The sequence below is a fragment of the Portunus trituberculatus genome, chromosome 49 (assembly GCF_017591435.1).
Source record: "Portunus trituberculatus isolate SZX2019 chromosome 49, ASM1759143v1, whole genome shotgun sequence".
NCBI lineage: Eukaryota > Metazoa > Arthropoda > Malacostraca > Decapoda > Portunidae > Portunus > Portunus trituberculatus.
In genome coordinates this window covers 1,509,286-1,526,448 of record NC_059303.1, presented here as the reverse complement: position 1 = coordinate 1,526,448, position 17,163 = coordinate 1,509,286, and the positions used below count along the sequence as shown (strand labels likewise).

At 40.2% G+C, this 17,163-nt stretch overlaps 1 protein-coding gene across 1 annotated transcript in view; it reads right to left on the bottom strand.

Moving 5' to 3' along the window:
• The window catches only part of LOC123499074 (tubulin-specific chaperone D-like), a 563,551-nt gene that overhangs the window by 468,543 nt on the left and 77,845 nt on the right, over positions 1-17,163 (bottom strand). The window contains exon 5 of the mRNA XM_045246676.1: positions 4,503-4,641. Coding sequence (XP_045102611.1) covers positions 4,503-4,641 — 139 coding nt within the window. The remainder of the gene's footprint in view (positions 1-4,502; positions 4,642-17,163) is intronic.

Genomic DNA, 17,163 nt, shown 5'->3' with positions numbered 1-17,163 from the left:
TTGATTTTAGATTACAGCATCATTCCAATTAACAAGAAAATTAATTTCATTATAAAAGTGTTAGTTAGAAACCATAGATCTTAATTTGACTAAAACTTGATGATAGAGGAAAATGGTGCATTTCGTCTGACTCAAGTCGACAAAAAGCCACCTCCAGCCCCTGCCCTAAAAAGCATAATTTCCTGCCTTTCAAAGATAAGCTTGAACTTATAAGAAAGTGTGAGGCAGGTATAGCTCAGTGTCGTTGCAGCACAAATGGGTGTCCCTAGATCAACAGTATCAACAATTTGGAAGAACAGGGCCGCCGTGGTACAGTGGAACCATGCATACTTTGGGGTCCGAGGGGTCTCCAAGCGCACGGGTTCGAATCCTATCCACAGTCCAAGTGTAGGTTGGGCTTCCTCACTCGGGGCAACAGTTTCCTAGCGGGTGGGCTTTGAGATAGGAAGTACTCCAAAAAGTATCCCCTTTAGCCCAGAAATTCCCGTGAAAAGCCCACGATACAAATAAAAAAAGAAAAACAAGTACCGCAAAAATGCTGCAAGTGTTTTTATTTCCAAAAATGTACTGTACAGCACCCTAATGTGTTTAATAAAACAAGTTAGATATAAATGAGGCCTTTAATAGTATTGATTTAGTCTAAGTTAGTGTTTTTTAGAGGTTATAGTGATGTTTTAGGGGATGTAGGCTGGAGGTTGGTCCCTATCCCCCTTAATTCTTAAGTATCTTATGGGAAAAATTGCTTCACGATTTCAATAAACGCTCATTCGACCAATGAAAAACCGCCCTAACCCCGTCAAATAGCAATGATCCCCTGTATATACAAAACAACAGGGATACCAGCAGAAATCTTCACATTTGTCCTGCTTTATCATCGATGTTTTGCCTTTCAACAGAAGGCATCTTCAGGATCTATAACAAAAATTATAAAACTAAATACATAAATGTAACAGTGAATCTTACAAAAACATTATAAAAAGTAAAATCATAAAAAATTTTAAAATAAAATAAAGATTCTAAACTGAATAACATAGCTAACAATGCACAGAATAATACAAGATACAGCAACACAGGGTGAAATGCAAACCTAAGGGAAACAAACCTGGGTGTGTATCCTACGGAGTGTAGAGGAAAGACTAGCAAGAAAGATTGAAGTACAGTGAGAAGAGAAGTAGGAGAGGAAAGGAGAGTCAAACAGGTTTCCTCGTTGGCTCATTCTAGTTTTCGTGAATTATTAACAGCTCAACGTTCTTTTTTCTAAATTACCTAATGCCCTATATAACTCACTCATTTCTCTTAAATTTGATTCATCTATTGTTATTACTAGACCTGATAAAGGATGAGGCACAGTAACATTGGATAAAGTTGATTACATCTCTAAGGTAGAAGCAATTCTTAGTGATTCCTCTACATTTAAACATATCATGTTCAATGCCTTTGACCATATTACTAAATTAGAAAATAAGCTTGCCAGACTTCTCAAACAGCTTCTTAAGCTTAATGTAATTTCTAAAGATGTATATAATTTCATTTTTACGAGTGGCTTGTCCCAAGGTATTTTGTATGGTCTTCCAAAAACGCATAAACCCTTGAATCCGGTTCGACCTATTCTCAACACTATTGGCACGTTTAATTACAACTTGGCTACATATCTAGTCCCCATCCTTGTGCCTCTCCCTTTGAATCAGGTTACCCTTAAAAATTCATATCAGTTTATGAATGAAATACGTAATTTAGATGTTGGCAATATGGTCATGGCCAGTTTTGATATTAAATCACTGTTCACTAATATTCCTCTTGAAGAAACAATACACTTAGTTTGTGATGACTTGTTTAAGGACAACACTACTTTTGGCAACTTTTTGAAAACACAATTCAACAATATGATATCTCTTGCTGTTAAAGACTCACCTTTTTTGTTTAATAAGAAGCTATATATTCAGACTGAGTGTGGCTATGGGTTCTTGTTTGGGTCCTATATTGGCAAATGCTTTTTTTGTGTCTGAGTGAAATTAATTGGTTAGGAGATTGCCCTTCCTCATTTAAACCTGTTTACTTCTGTAGATATGTTGATGATTGTTTTGTACTTTTTAGGGACTTCACAAATTTTGTTGTTTTTGGATTACTTTAAATCTAGACACCCGAAAATAGAATTTACTTGTGAAATGGAGCATAATGGTACTCTACCTTTAACTATTAACTCATGTGGATAATAAGCTTCACACAATGGTCTATCAAAAACCAGCCTTCATTGGATTAGGAATAAATTAACTTTTTTGTTGTGCCACGGTTTTTCAAAGTCAATGCAATTAAGACATTATTATATAGATGTTACAGCCTAACTTCTTATTGGGATTTATTTGATAAGGACATTAAGTTTCTCACTACCTTTTTTCTTAATAATGGTTTTCCTCGTAGTATTATTAATACAATTATCTCAAAATTTATTGATAATAAATTTACCAACTCCTCCCTCCCTTCTCAGACACCAGTGAAAGCAAGACATCCAGCTTGAGTGTAGGAACAAGCCTGTGATCAGTCGCAAAGAACATGGCACTCCCAAAAAAACCTGCAGTTCTGAAGGATCCTCCAACAAACAAAGATATAGTCGATCTCCTTCACTAGCCCTACGTCATTGCTATACCAGGTCCAGCGGTACAGCACTGGTCTATGATACTAGGAACCTGCAATTTTCAACCTTCTGGATCTTGCAAAATTCAGAAGGAAAGAGCTGTTGTCATTCCCGATACCAGAGCCATGGGGACCAACACATAACTTTTTCAAGCTTCTAGGTGTCTTGGTGGATGATCAATTATCACGGAAGCAGCATGTTTCCAACATCATCAGGTCAGCCTCATACAAAATCTATTTACTGCGCCGACTTAGGTCCCTGGGAGCACCGGCAGGTTAGCTGAGGGGAGTGTACCTCACCTTTATACTTCCTAAGCTCATGTACGCCGCCCCAGTGTGGTCCTCCTCCCTGAACCTCACACAACGACAACAGCTGGAGAGGGTTCAGAGGAGGGCGTTCAGGGTCATCCTTGGGCCTGCCTACAAGTCCTACGAGGACACCCTGACCCGCCTGAGTCTGCCAAGGCTGGCCACAAGACACCAGGAAGCCTTGGAAAAATTTGGGGAAGGACTGCTGCGTCATCCACGTCTCCGCCACCTGCTACCTCCAGACGTGCCTCCCCCTGCTCATGCCACCCAACACCAGAATCGCGTGGCGCCCTTAAGAGCACTGCGCACTGATCGGTACCGACTTAGCGCGGTGCCCACTATTGTGCGAGCCTTATATAAGTAAATTAATAAGTGAATTCTAGGTTAAGTTAGATCCATAGTTAGGTTAAGCATTTCAGTTCATTGTTTTAATGTCCCCCCCCTGTACATTTTCAGTGTAATTTTTTTTACATTGCCAAATTAATAAACCATATATTATTATTATTATTATTGTTATTATTATTTATAACTCGTAGCCAGCTCTCTTTGTGCCAGTGACAGAATTAAAGTTTCCCAAAACAATAAGTGCATCATGACAGGGACACTGGTCCAGTACAGAGTCGAGTTTAGCATAGAACGTCTCCTTTTCTTCAGTTTCCCGCACCTCGGTAGGAGCATATACTGCAACAACAGACATGAAGCCTAGACTGTGCTTCAGCCTTAGTCGCATTATATGCTCATCAACCAGAGTAACCACTACAAGGAACAGCTGCAGTTTGCTGGAGACGCCTATGGCTACCCCCTTGACATGGTGACCATTGCTCATGCCGGACCAATAGTAAGTAAAACCCTTGCTACTGGTCTCGCCACTGCCAGGCCTCCGTGTCTCAGAGTCACACCATATCTACCCTCAGCCTAATGAGCTCATCCGATAAATAAGGCAGTAGTTGATCCTCTGAGAGGCTCAGAATATTCCAGGAGCCTACATGTAGAACCCTCCGAAGATTTACCCAAGGAATGGTCTGACGGGCAGGCACCATGTCTGCAACCCCACTGGCACCCCCAAAGTTAAGAATAGGGTGAGGGGATCCTCCCATCCCTCTCAAGACAGGGATTTTGCAAGCTTTCCCCTGCATCTGTCATACGGGTAGGCAAGCTTTTTCACTGTTGGATCCCCCAGTTGAACCGGATCAGGATCACGGCTAGAGGCTCGCCCGCTTTTACAGCTTCGACCCCAACCTCTAACTCTAACTCTGGTAGTGACTGTCGACTTATTTTTACAGGGAGGGGTTGCAAGCCCCACCCCAACCAACTAGGTTAGCCTTGGGTTGGGACACTGGTAACCCTGAGGATAAAACTCCAGGCTGCACAAGAAAGGGCAGAAATGGAGGCAAAGACAGTAGAAACAGAAGGGGACTGAGCTATGGGACGTAGAGGGCACTCACTCCACACTTGGATAGAATCCACCCACAACTACTGTGATAAATAGAAAAAGATATTAGGAAAAGCATATCTAGTCGAGGAATTAAACTTTGTAATAAAGCGTGGTGTTGCTCCCTCACCTCAAAACAGTACTCTATGAACTGTGGCAGGAACTCGTCTCGCAAGTCAGGTCGGGTGATGAAGCGTGAAGCCAGGTAGGCTGCCATTTCCCGGGACTTCTGAGCTGATTTCAAATGAGCCTTAACAACTTCCAGTATTCTGAAAGGGTGTGAGACAAGGGTTAGAAATAATCATAATTTAAAACAAATGAATAAAAGGAAATTGACATACAGTGGTATCCAATGGTACATCTTTAATCCGTTCCATGACTGTGATCGCAATCTGATTTGAACTCAAACAGGATCTATATTTCCCACTGAAACAAATGGTAAAATCATTAACCTGTTCCAAGGGAAGATTAAAAAAAGTATGATGTATTTTACATTGCAAACCAGTGGTTATTGAATGGAAGAAATTCGATGTACAGTAATCGCCCACGTATCCGGATCATCTACTTCTACCTTTCCTTCCTGCTGGAAGTTTCCCTACATTCAGCCTGCTCCTAAAAAGGGTGACCATTCTAACCCCTCAAACTACTGTCCTATAGCTTTAATCTCTTCCTTGTCTAAAGTTTTTGAATCTATCGTCAATAGGAAGATTCTCAAACATCTGTCACTTCACAATCTTCTGTCTGATCGCCAGTATGGCTTCCATCAAGGTCGCTCTACTGGTGATCTTCTGGCTTTCCTTACTGAGTCTTGGTCATCCTCTTTTAGAGATTTCGGTGAAACTTTTGCTGTAGCGTTAGACATATCAAAAGCTTTTGATAGAGTCTGGCATAAAGCTTTGATTTCAAAACTGCCCTCCTACAGCTTCTATCCTTCTCTCTGCAACTTTACCTCAAGTTTCCTTTCTGACCGTTCAATTGGTGCTGTGGTAGACGGCCACTGTTCTTCTCCTAAATCTATTAATAGTGGTGTCCCTCAGGGTTCTGTCCTGTCACCCACTCTCTTTCTATTATTCATTAATGTCCTTCTTAACCAAACTTCTTGCCCTATCCACTCCTATGCTGATGACACCACCCTTTCCACGTCCTTTCAGAGACGACCAACCCTTCAAGAAGTCAACAGATCACGCAGGGACGCCACAGAACACCTGACTTCTGATCTTTCTAAGATTTCCAATTAGGGCAGAGAAAATCTGGTAGTTTTCAATGCCTCAAAAACTCAATTCCTTCATCTATCAACTTGACACAACCTTCCACACAACTATCCCCTCTTCTTCAATGACACTCAACTGTCTTCCTCTTCCACAATGAATATCCTCGGTCTGTCCTTTGCTCACAATCTTAACTGGAAACTTCACATCTCATCTCTTGCTAAATCAGCTTCTATGAAGTTAGGTGTTCTGAGGCATCTCTGCCAGTTTTTCTCACCCCTCCAACTGCTAACTCTGTACAAGGGCCTTACCCGCCCTTGTATGGAGTATTCTTCGCACGTTTGGGGGTGTTCCAGTCACACAGTTTTACTAGATAGGGTGGAATCTAAAGCCTTTCGTCTCATCAACTCCCCTCCTCTGACTAACTGTCTTCAGCCTCTTTTTCACCACCGAATTGTTGCATCTTTTTATATCTTTTATCGCTATTTTCATGCTAACTGCTCTACTGATCTTGCTAACTGCATGCCTCCCCTCCTCCTGCGGCCTCGCTGCACAAGGCTTTCTTCTTCCTCTCATCCCTATTCTGTCCAACTCCCTAATGCAAGAGTTAACCACTACTCTCAATCATTTATCCCTTTCACTGGTAAACTCTGGAACTCCCTCCCTGCATCTGTATTTCCGACTTCCTACCACTTGTCTTCTTTTAAGAGGGAGGTATCGAGGCATTTACTCCCCAATTTCGGCTGATGCTTTACCACTTTTTAGAGAGAAAGCACTCAAGTGGGCCTTTTTTTTTTATTTTCTTTTATTTTGCCCTTGGCACTTAAGTTAATCTTTGAAAGATCACTTAGGTTTGCTGAGATACCTCAGGACTGGAAGTTAGCTAATGTTACACCAATATTTAAAAAAGGTAGGAAGGATGATGCGAATAATTATAGACCGATCAGTTTAACTAGTATAGTATGTACGATACTAGAGAAAATCATTAAGGGTAGTATTTGGGAGCATTTAAATGAGAATAGATTAATTAGAGATACCCAACATGGCTTTAGATCAGGAAGGTCCTGTCTTACAAATTTGCTCGATATCTTAGAATATATTACCAAGGAGTTAGATGACGGAAATAGCATAGATGTTATATATCTAGATTTTAGCAAGGCGTTTGATAAGGTACCGCATAGGAGGCTAGTGTACAAATTGAGACTACATGGGATAGGGGGTAGGTTAGTTGATTAGATTAGTGAATGGCTTTCTGATAGGAAACAGAGAGTAGTATTAAATGGGGCAATGTCTGAGTGGAAGGAAGTGGTTAATGGAGTACCCCAAGGATCAGTGCTAAGACCTCTTCTTTTCTTGGTGCACATTAACGATTTAGATATAGGAATTAGTAGCAAAGTATCAAAGTTTGCAGATGATACTAAGATAGCATGTGCAGTACAGGGTGAAACAGACAATTACAGAATACGAGACCTGGACAGGCTGATAGCATGGGCAGACAGGTGGCAGATGGAGTTTAATTCTAAAAAGTGTCAGGTTATGCATTTAGGTAAAGACAACACAAACTTTAGCTATGAGATGGAGGGATGTTGGCTAGAGGCAGTAGAGGAAGAAAAGGATTTAGGAGTAGTGATAGACAGGACTATGAAATTTTCAAAGCAATGTTTAGAAGCAAGAAATAAGGCAAATAGGATCCTGGGTTTTATAAATAGAAATGTTAGTTATAAAAGTAAAGAAATGGTGCGTAGCTTATATAATTCCTGTTAGGCCCCATTTAGAGTATTGCATACAGGCCTGGTCACCCCATTATAGGCAGGATATCAACATGTTAGAAGCAGTTCAGAGAAGAGCAACTAGGATGATACCAGCATTAAAGCACCTGGAGTATAAAGATAGATTAAAGGAATTAAACATGTTTTCATTTGAGACGAGATGTATAAGAGGGAATATGATAGAGTTATTTAAAATGTTCTCAGATACAAACTACATAGATGTGAGATCTTTTCTTTACCTTAGAGGAGGGAAGTAAGACTAGAAATCATGGCAGGAAGATTAGAAAGCAAGGCTAAAGGTTAGATATAAGAAAATATTTCTTTAGTCATAGGGTGGTAGAATTCTGGAATGCATTGCCAGAGACGGTTTGACAATGTTTAAAAACAGATTAGATAAGCACTTAAATTTATTAGATTTATAATTATGTATTGCGCTGCATGATATGTTTTTATAAGAAATTTACTATAGTTAAACAAGACATGATCCCCATTTATAGGGATCACAGATTGTAGAGGAATTCACGGCAGGACTTAGCCCTGTTAATGGGCCAAATATTTAGAATTTATTGTATTGTGTACTTGTAAGTGTATCTTTAAGTACTGATGACGAGGTCGCTGTGCGACTGATATAGGATAACCTAGATGGACTCTGGTGGCCCTTTGTTATCCTATTATTTATGTTATATTATGCTATGTTATATTTGGCTGGTTCTCTCCCTTACATAAAAAAAATAAATAAATCTCGCCGGCTAGTTGTTTCCTCTGAATCTTGTGTTTTCCTTTACTCTTTGGTCCATCATATTATCTATCATTAGGTTCAGGAATCTTTCTCCCCAGGCTTCTTTCCCCATACCACTTTCATTATTTTCCCAGTCCACTTCTTTACAGTTGAAATTTCCTACTAATATCACTTTTCTCCTTTCTTTAATGACTCTCATTAGACTTCTTATTGGGTCATCTATCATGTCTTTATATTCTTGATTGGTCCATGAATTTGTTTTTGGTGCCACATATGTTATAATAATTGTTAACTCTTTTTTATTAATATGCATCTTAACATACAATACTTCTGCTTTCCCTTCCCCACATTCCACTTGGTTTACCACCATTTCCTTCCTTAACATTATCATGACTCCTCCTCCTCCTCCTTTACCCCCTCTGTCTCTCCTCCATACATTATACCTATTATCCAAGTCTATTTTGATTGCCTCATTTAGTTTTGTTTCAGCCAGGCATACAATATCCAGTTTTTTTTTCTTTATGTAATCTCTTAATTCTAATTTACTTAATAAAACCCCACCTATGTTCGTATACATCATTTTTAGTCTCTTGCCTTTATTACTTTTAGTTAAACTTATTCCACTTTTTTCTCTTCCTTCTCTTTTATATACCATTTTCTTATCCTGTATCCTAGAATTCTCAAAAAAATGCCTTTTTTTCATCTTCTGACCTTTCATTATTTTTTCCCTTACTGCTGCTGCCAGTTCATTGTATCTCTTCCTTTCTTTCTCATTTCTATCTTTCTTTATATATATATATATATATCCTTGCAACCTTCTGTTTCTCTGAGTTCAGTTGTTCTATATAATATTTCTTCTGTGTGTGTTGTTACGTACGCCACGGCTGCGGTTAACTGCTACAGCTCACTAGAGTGTTGTCCTGTCACGGTCGCCACTTTATGTTACGTACACGCCACGGCTGCGGTTAACTGCTACAGCTCACTAGAGTGTTATCCTGGCAAAATCGCCAGCTTTGTTACGGTCAGTGCAGTGGGGAACATAACACTCCAAAGAGTTCCCACTACTATAAATCACAGCAGCCGTAACCCTCAGGTTCTTTCAAGGTCGCCAACAGTGTATAGCTTCCCCCACTGTACGGGAATCTCCTCAGCAACTCCTTCTCCTCCTGTACCCAACCAAGTAGAATTTATAAATGGTAGATGCTATGTATAACAGGGCAAGGCCTTAATACCCCCTAGAGAAACCGCCCACAAGGACAATTCCACCCACTTCTCTATGAAGTATTAATGCCTCTCCACACGCCTTGTCCACAGACTGTGATAACTCACAGACCGGGACAACACGCACGGTATATTACTATACTATCTTACTACGACAAGTACTTCCTAACACCTGTCAGACTGACACCCCTAGCCTACGACTACTACAATATATGATGTGTACAGCACATCCGGTGGTGTACACACAAGCCCAGACTCCACCTACGGTTGACAACAGCCCTACACGAAGTCCAGATACTCGTCACACACAAGTCTGGCGGACGACAACTACGCACCCACTGACCAGCATGAAGCCTCTCAGCATTCAATAGTGTGCGTGGCTACAACCACTACAATACAGTATACTAATGATATTACACAAAAGATGATAGGGGCACACAGCCGCCCACCAAACCACACTGGTGACCACGGCCACCAACAAAACAAACAGGACAAGGAAATAACGCGTCCCTCCGCGCTGCCACACCCGAGTGGATGAACGCATGAGAAGTATAGCCAAACTTGCCACACTTCTCTAAGAACAACAAGCCCGTTGTTCTACAGCCACAGTCTACCCAGTAGCAAGCCAGCTACTCAAGGGAGGGCACAACTCCCAGACCGATGACTAGTGAGCAACAAGAGAAGCCCAGCAACACGAATCTCCCTACCCTGTGCCAGACCACGAGAGTGCGTGTCTATCTCAGCTGAAGGCTACCTTGATACTGAGGCGAGGCTCGCAGGCCCAACAAAATGGTGGAAACAAAGAGAGGGTGGGTGGCCTCACAGCGGAACAGCGACAGCCCGCGCTTGAGGCCATAGGCTACGCATATAATGAAATAATAAATTAAAGGAGATTAAGACGGTGCCCATCACAGTGTGTATTTACCTAGTTGCACCTAGTTGTAGTTTTACAGGGACTGGGCTTTATGCTCGTGTGGCCCCGTCTCCATATCTAAACTTATCCAATTTCTCTTTAAAACTATGCACACTCGTTGCTGACACCACTTCCTCACTCAAACTGTTCCAAGTCTCAACACATCTTTGCAGGAAACTATATTTTTTTTAACATCTCTCAGACATCTTCCCTTCCTCAGTTTCTTACTATGCAATCTTGTGGTTCTAATGTCATATTCTTCTCTCAGGATTAGTTTCTCATTATCCACTTGATCCATTCCGTTAATCAATTTATAAACTTGTATCAGATCCCCTCTCTCTCTTCTCTGTACCGGGATTGGTAGATCCATAGCTTTTAGTCTCTCCTTATATGTCATCCCTTTAAATTCTGGAACCATTCTTGCAGCCATTTTTTGTAGTCTCTCCAATTTCCTTGTGTGTTTCTTTTTATGGGGGATCCACACAACTCCTGCATATTCCAATCTAGGTCTTATTTTAGTACTTATCAATTTCTTCATCATTTCTTTGTCCATATAGTGAAATGCAAATCCAATATTCCTTAGCAAATTATGTCTCTCTGAAAATTCTATCAATATGGCTTACGGGTTGATTGTTTTCTTCCATCATCACTCCTAAGTCCTTTTCCTTTTTAAATTTTTCTAGTTCTACTCCATCTCCCATCTTATAGATTTCAACTAGTCAACTTTCACTTTTTCCCATTTCCATGACAAGGCTTTTGTCCGCATTGAATTCCATCTCCCACTTTTTACTCCATTTCCAGATCTTGTTTAAGTCTTCCTGCAGTATTTCACAATTCTCTTTTTGCTTTATAACTCTGCACAGTTTCGCATCATCCGCAAACAGATTTATGTAGCTGTTCACTCCTTCTGGCATGTCGTTTATATATATGAGAAAAAGTATTGGCCCCAATACTGACCTCTGTGGCACTTCACTTTCTACTGCTCTCCACTTGGACTTCATATCTTTAACTACCGTATTTATTTATTTCCCTCTCAAATAATTTTCCATCTATCTCAATGTGCTTCCTTTTAAGCCATCCTTATCCTCTAACTTCCAGAGTAATCTTTCATGTGGCACTTTATCAAATGCCTTTCTTAAATCCAAATAAATACAGTCAATCCATCACTCTCTCTTTTGTAATCTATCAACTATTCTAGAGTAGTAGAGTGTGTGTGTGTGTGTGTGTATTTACCTATTTGTATTTACCTATTTGTGTATTACAGGGCCCGAGCTAAGCTCTCTGTATCCTGTCTCCTTGTCCACTCCTGTCATATCTCTCTTTCATCTGACTGACACACACCGCGTCAACAACATCACTGCACAGTTTATTCCACTTATCAATACTATGATGTGCCAAATTCTACTTTCTCACATCATTAAGACAGATGTCCTTTACTAGTTTTTTTCCATGTCCTCGGAGGTAATTACTTGCGGTCACCTTTATCTCTGTCCAGCATGTCAATCTTGTTCACCAATTTATACATATTTATCATGTCTCCTCTTGTTCTTCTCTCTTCTAGTGTGGTCAGCCCCAGCTACTTCAGTCTTTCCTCATAGTCTAACTCCCTGAGTCCTGGTACCATCCTTGTTGCCAGCCTCTGTAACCTTTCCACCTTCTTCCCATTTTTCTTCATATGCAGTGACCAGACGCAAGCTGCATATTCTAACTGGGGTCTTATTAAGGTGCATAATATCTTCTTCATCATTCCTTCATCTAGGTAGTGGAATGCAAGGCCAATATTTTGAAGCATGTTATATGTTTTCAAAAATATCTTGTTAATGTGTTTCTCCGGTGACAAAGTGTTTTGCACGGTTACTCCTAAGTCTTTCTCCTCATTGGTCTCTTTAATTTTCTCATCACCCAGCCTGTAATCCCTGTTTGGTCTGTATCTACTTCTTCCCATTTTCATAACATGGGTCTTGTCTATATTAAATTCCATCTGCCACTCTTTACTCCACTCATATATTTTATCAAGATCTTCCTGTAACTTGTTACAATCTTCCACATTCTTTACTCTCCTCATAATTTTAGTATCGTCCATAAACATGTTCATGTAACTGTCAATTCCTACTGGCATATCATTAACATAAATCAAAAACATGATGGGACCAAGCACTGACCCTTGTGGAACTCCACTGGTTACCTTCTTCCACTCGGACTTCCTTCCTCTCACCACTGTTCTCATTTCTCTTCCCACTAAGTAATTTTCCATCCATTTTGCTAGTTTATCATTTACTCCTCCAATCTTCTTTAGTTTCCACATCAGTCTATTGTGTGGTACTTTATCAAAGGCCTTTCTCAAGTCCAGGTAGATAGCATCCACCCATCCCTCTCTATGTTGTAGTATGTCAGTCACTCTTGAATAAAAACATAATAAATTGGATATGCACGATCTTCCTTTTCTGAAACCAAACTGCCTTTCACTCAGAATGTTTTCACTTTCTAGATACTCACTCCACTTAGCTTTAATTACTTCTTCACATACCTTGCACAATATACTAGTCAACGATACTGGTCTATAATTTAGCGGTTCCATTCTACTACCATTCTTATATATAGGCACAATGTCAGCTCTTTTCCACTCTTTCGGGATTAATCCTGTTCGTATGGAGGTTTCCACAATATCAAATACAGGGTTCAACAATTGATCCTTACATTCTTTTAGCAACCTCCCAGATATGCCATCAGGCCCCATTGATTTATTAATATCCAGATTGCTTATAATTTTCCTTACATCTTTAGTAACCATGATGTCCTGCATTTGCTTTATTTCCGTAGGCCTTCCTTCCATAAAATGCTCCTCCTTTGTAAACACTTTGCAAAAGTTGTCGTTCAAAATTTCAGCTATATCTCTAGCATTCTCATATACTTTTTCCCATTTTTTACTTTTTCTATTGCCTCCCTTATATTTAGTTTTCCATTTATGAATTTGTAAAACATTTTAGGGTCACTATCACAGTTTTCCACAACTCTCTGTTCATATTCCTTTTGTGCTGTTTGTTCTCTTTACTTCAACATATCTATTCCTTGCTGTTTTGTAAACTTCTCTTGATAATAAATCACTGTTTTTCTTAAGTTTCTTCCATGCCTTTTCTGTTCTTTTTTGCTTTTTCACAGTTTCTATTAAACTACTGTTTATTATTTAACCCCTTCAATACAGTGACGCCTATATAGGCGTCATGAAGCCCCAGTAGCATATACGGTGACGCCTATGTAGGCGTCATATTTCTTTTCTGAGCTTTCTTCAGTTCAGTTGTCCCGTATAGCGTGTTGCATACCAACTACACACGCCGTATGCTGTTTTTTAAATCCTAGTGCTCCTCCCACCATCCTTGTCTCCACCAATCACTAAAGATAAGCTACATCGTCCGCCTTGTGTCTAAAATTACCCAATGGCATAGACTTCTCTCTCTCTCTCTCTCTCTCTCTCTCTCTCTCTCTCTCTCTCTCCATTCCCTCCTTCCCTATCTCCCTTTCCTCCCTCCCCATCTCCCTTCCCTCCATCCCACTCTCCCTCTCGAAAGATAAGTTACATGCGTCCCGCCTTGTAACATTCGTGAACACACACACACACACACACACACACACACACACACACACACACACACTCATATACAGTACCCTCCCGAGTTTAGCGCTTGCTTTCTTCTTAAGATATAGCGCCAAACTCGAGGATCGCTAAACTCGGGGTATTGAAAACAATGTAAAAACGCTTATTCATTCTGGCCCGAGACGAAGCTGATTTTTTTTCTCCCCACTTTACTCCCTTATTTCAAAACATTCAGATTTTTCATGTCCTTGTTACGATAAGGGTGAGGGCGGGCAGTGGTGTACAGAATAAGTGGCTTCATTTTACAGTCTCCAGTTGCATTGACTGTAAAAAGAACACTGAAGCGTTGCTTACTTTCCTTGTGCCCTCTGGGCTTCCTTTCTTTGGCGATTATGGTTGATTTTGGTTGATGTTTCCAGTGAAACCCAGTTTCATCGGCGTTGAATATTTGACGGAGATCGTAACCGCCGTCCTCAGTCATCTGTTTCAAGACACCAATGAAACTTTCCACCTCTTCTGTAGATCGTCTGCTGCTTCACCCAGACATCGTGCCCTCTTGAGCAGTGTCTTTTTTAACCTTGAGAACCAGCCATTACTAGCAGAGAAAGGTGGAGGATTGTCAATGTTTAACTTACGTGCCACTGCAGCAGATATTTCTCTTGCCTTCTGTCTTACCTTACCACAAGATATGCACACATTTCGGTCATTTTTGTCAACAATATATTTCTTCAAATAATGTTCTGTTGTTACCATCAACTTGCTTGTAGGATGCATGATGTGAGCAACTTGAATCACAGAGCTCCTCGGCGTCTTTCAGGAAACGTTTTATTTCCTCACGTTTCGCTCTTATTCCTCTAACAGTACACTCACTAATGTTGAACAAGTTTCCAACGGCAACAGGTCCCATTCCAGCATCAAGCTTATCCAACACTTCGCCTTTTTCCTTCATGTTTAACAGTCTTTTCTTCTTACCCTGCCTCTCTGGCCTGCTTCCTTTTGCAGTAGGTTTCTTGAGCCACATGCTGCAGTGCCTCCTTTATTTCCTGACATCACAATTAATTAGCTTGCATATAAAAACTATCAAGATGCTGGTGGAAGAGGGCTAAGGACGCATGTACACGTGGTCAGCTCAGTCAGCCAACTGCAGAAGTCTTGGGGCAGCATCGTGGCCGCCCGAAGTAAACGCGACCGATACTTGTCAAAGCAGCGCGAAACTCGGGACGATACAGCGCCAAACTCGGGATGGTAAGAATTTAGGACTAAGCGCCAAACTCGAGGATCGCGAAACTCGGATAGCGCTAAACTCGGGAGGGTACTGTGTATATATATATATATATATATATATATATATATATATATATATATATATATATATATATATATATATATATATATATACATATATATATATATATATATATATATATATATATATATATATATATATATATATATATATATATATATATATATATATATATATATATATATATATATATATATATATATATATATATATATATATATATATATATATATATATATATATATATATATATATATATATATATATATATATATATATATATATATATATATATATATATATATATATATATATATATATATATATATATATATACATCTATATATATATATATATATATATATATATATATATATATATATATATATATATATATATGTATATACAGTAAGGTCTGAGTTACGTCAGAGTTACGTTCCTGAAACATGACGTAAGTCGTTTTTGTACGTAAGTCGAGTTTTTGTACTTTCAAAGCATATTATCAAGTTTTCAACCAATCATTTTTTATGGTTATTCAGGTAAGTATAAGGTTATATTGTTATATTGGTATATTATTTACAACTATGTAGGAATATATTGATTAGGGCCGCGAACGCGAAGGACTGCAGGTTGCCGAGAGGGGCGGCCCCAGGAGGGTGGGCAGGTCGAATGTTGTGACGCCCAGGGCAGGACAGCTGGGAGCTTTGTGGAGTGCGGTAGGAGTAAAAGCGATATATAAGTAAAAGGTTATACAGTAAGGTCCCGGGTTACGTCGGTCTAGAGTTACGTCAAACTCGCACTTACGTCAGTCCACTATAAGATGATTTAAGATTTAAAAAATTGAAAATTTATAAATCGTAAAGCGCGGGGTTTATTGTTATTGTTGGTCGCCAGGCATCACTAGTTGTTATCCACCACACCGCCCACCTCATGCTTGAATACAATAACACTCTACGTACCTCAGTTCCACCACACCGTCGCCCCTGGCAAGAGTGTTCCTACATCTGCGTTTGCTGACTATCTTAGTATCTTGCTCAATGGCACCAATAAGAAAACTCCTGAGTGATAGCAGTGATGCTAAGGAAAGGAAAACCATTACGCTACAAGAAAAAGAGGACATAATTAAAAGACATGAGAAGGGAGGCAGCAGCTGTGTGTAAGGGAGTGAAAAAGAAAATGGGAAGCCCGTTACCATGACAACGGGGAGGTTGACGACCTTGAAGGCTCAGACACCTATCACAACAATAACAACTCCGGAGCCTTCACCTGTGCCACACGACACTCGCAGCTCACTTGCACCGTCTGCGCTTGTCTGCTGATCCCTATTGCTCTTTCCTATTGCATTTCCTGCCCCGCTGCCCACGCTTCTACTCCCACCGCGCACTCGCTCCCAGCTGTCCGCCCTGGGCGTCACAACATTCGACCTGCCCACCCTCCTGGCGGCCTCAGGCGTCCACCCCTCTGGCAACATGCAGTCCTTCGCTTTCGCAGCCTTAATCAACAACAAAAACAAGCTTGTGTTTCATATTCCTACATACTTGTAAATAATATAACAATATAACCTTTTACTTATATAACGCTTCTACTCCTACCGCACTCCACAAGGCTCCCAGCTGTCCGCCCTGGGCGTCACAACATTCCACCTGCTCAGCCTCCTGGCGGCCTCAGGCCGCCCCTCTCGGCAACCTCCAGTCCTGGCGTTCGCGGCCCTAATCAATATATTCCTACATAGTTGTAAATAATATACCAATATAACAATATAACCTTTGACTTACCTGAATAACCATAAAAAATTATTGGTTGAAAACTCGATAATATGCTTTGAAAGTACAAAAACTCGAGTTACGTACAAAATCGACTTACGTCATGTTTCAGGAACGTAACTCTGACGTAACTCAGGACCTTACTGTATTATTATATTATTTACAAGTATGTAGGAATATGAAACACAGGCGCAGACAGTGCAAGTGACCTGCAAGTGTCGTGTGGCCCAGGCAAAAGCTCCGAAGTTGTTATTGTTGTGATAGGTGCGAGAGCCCTCAA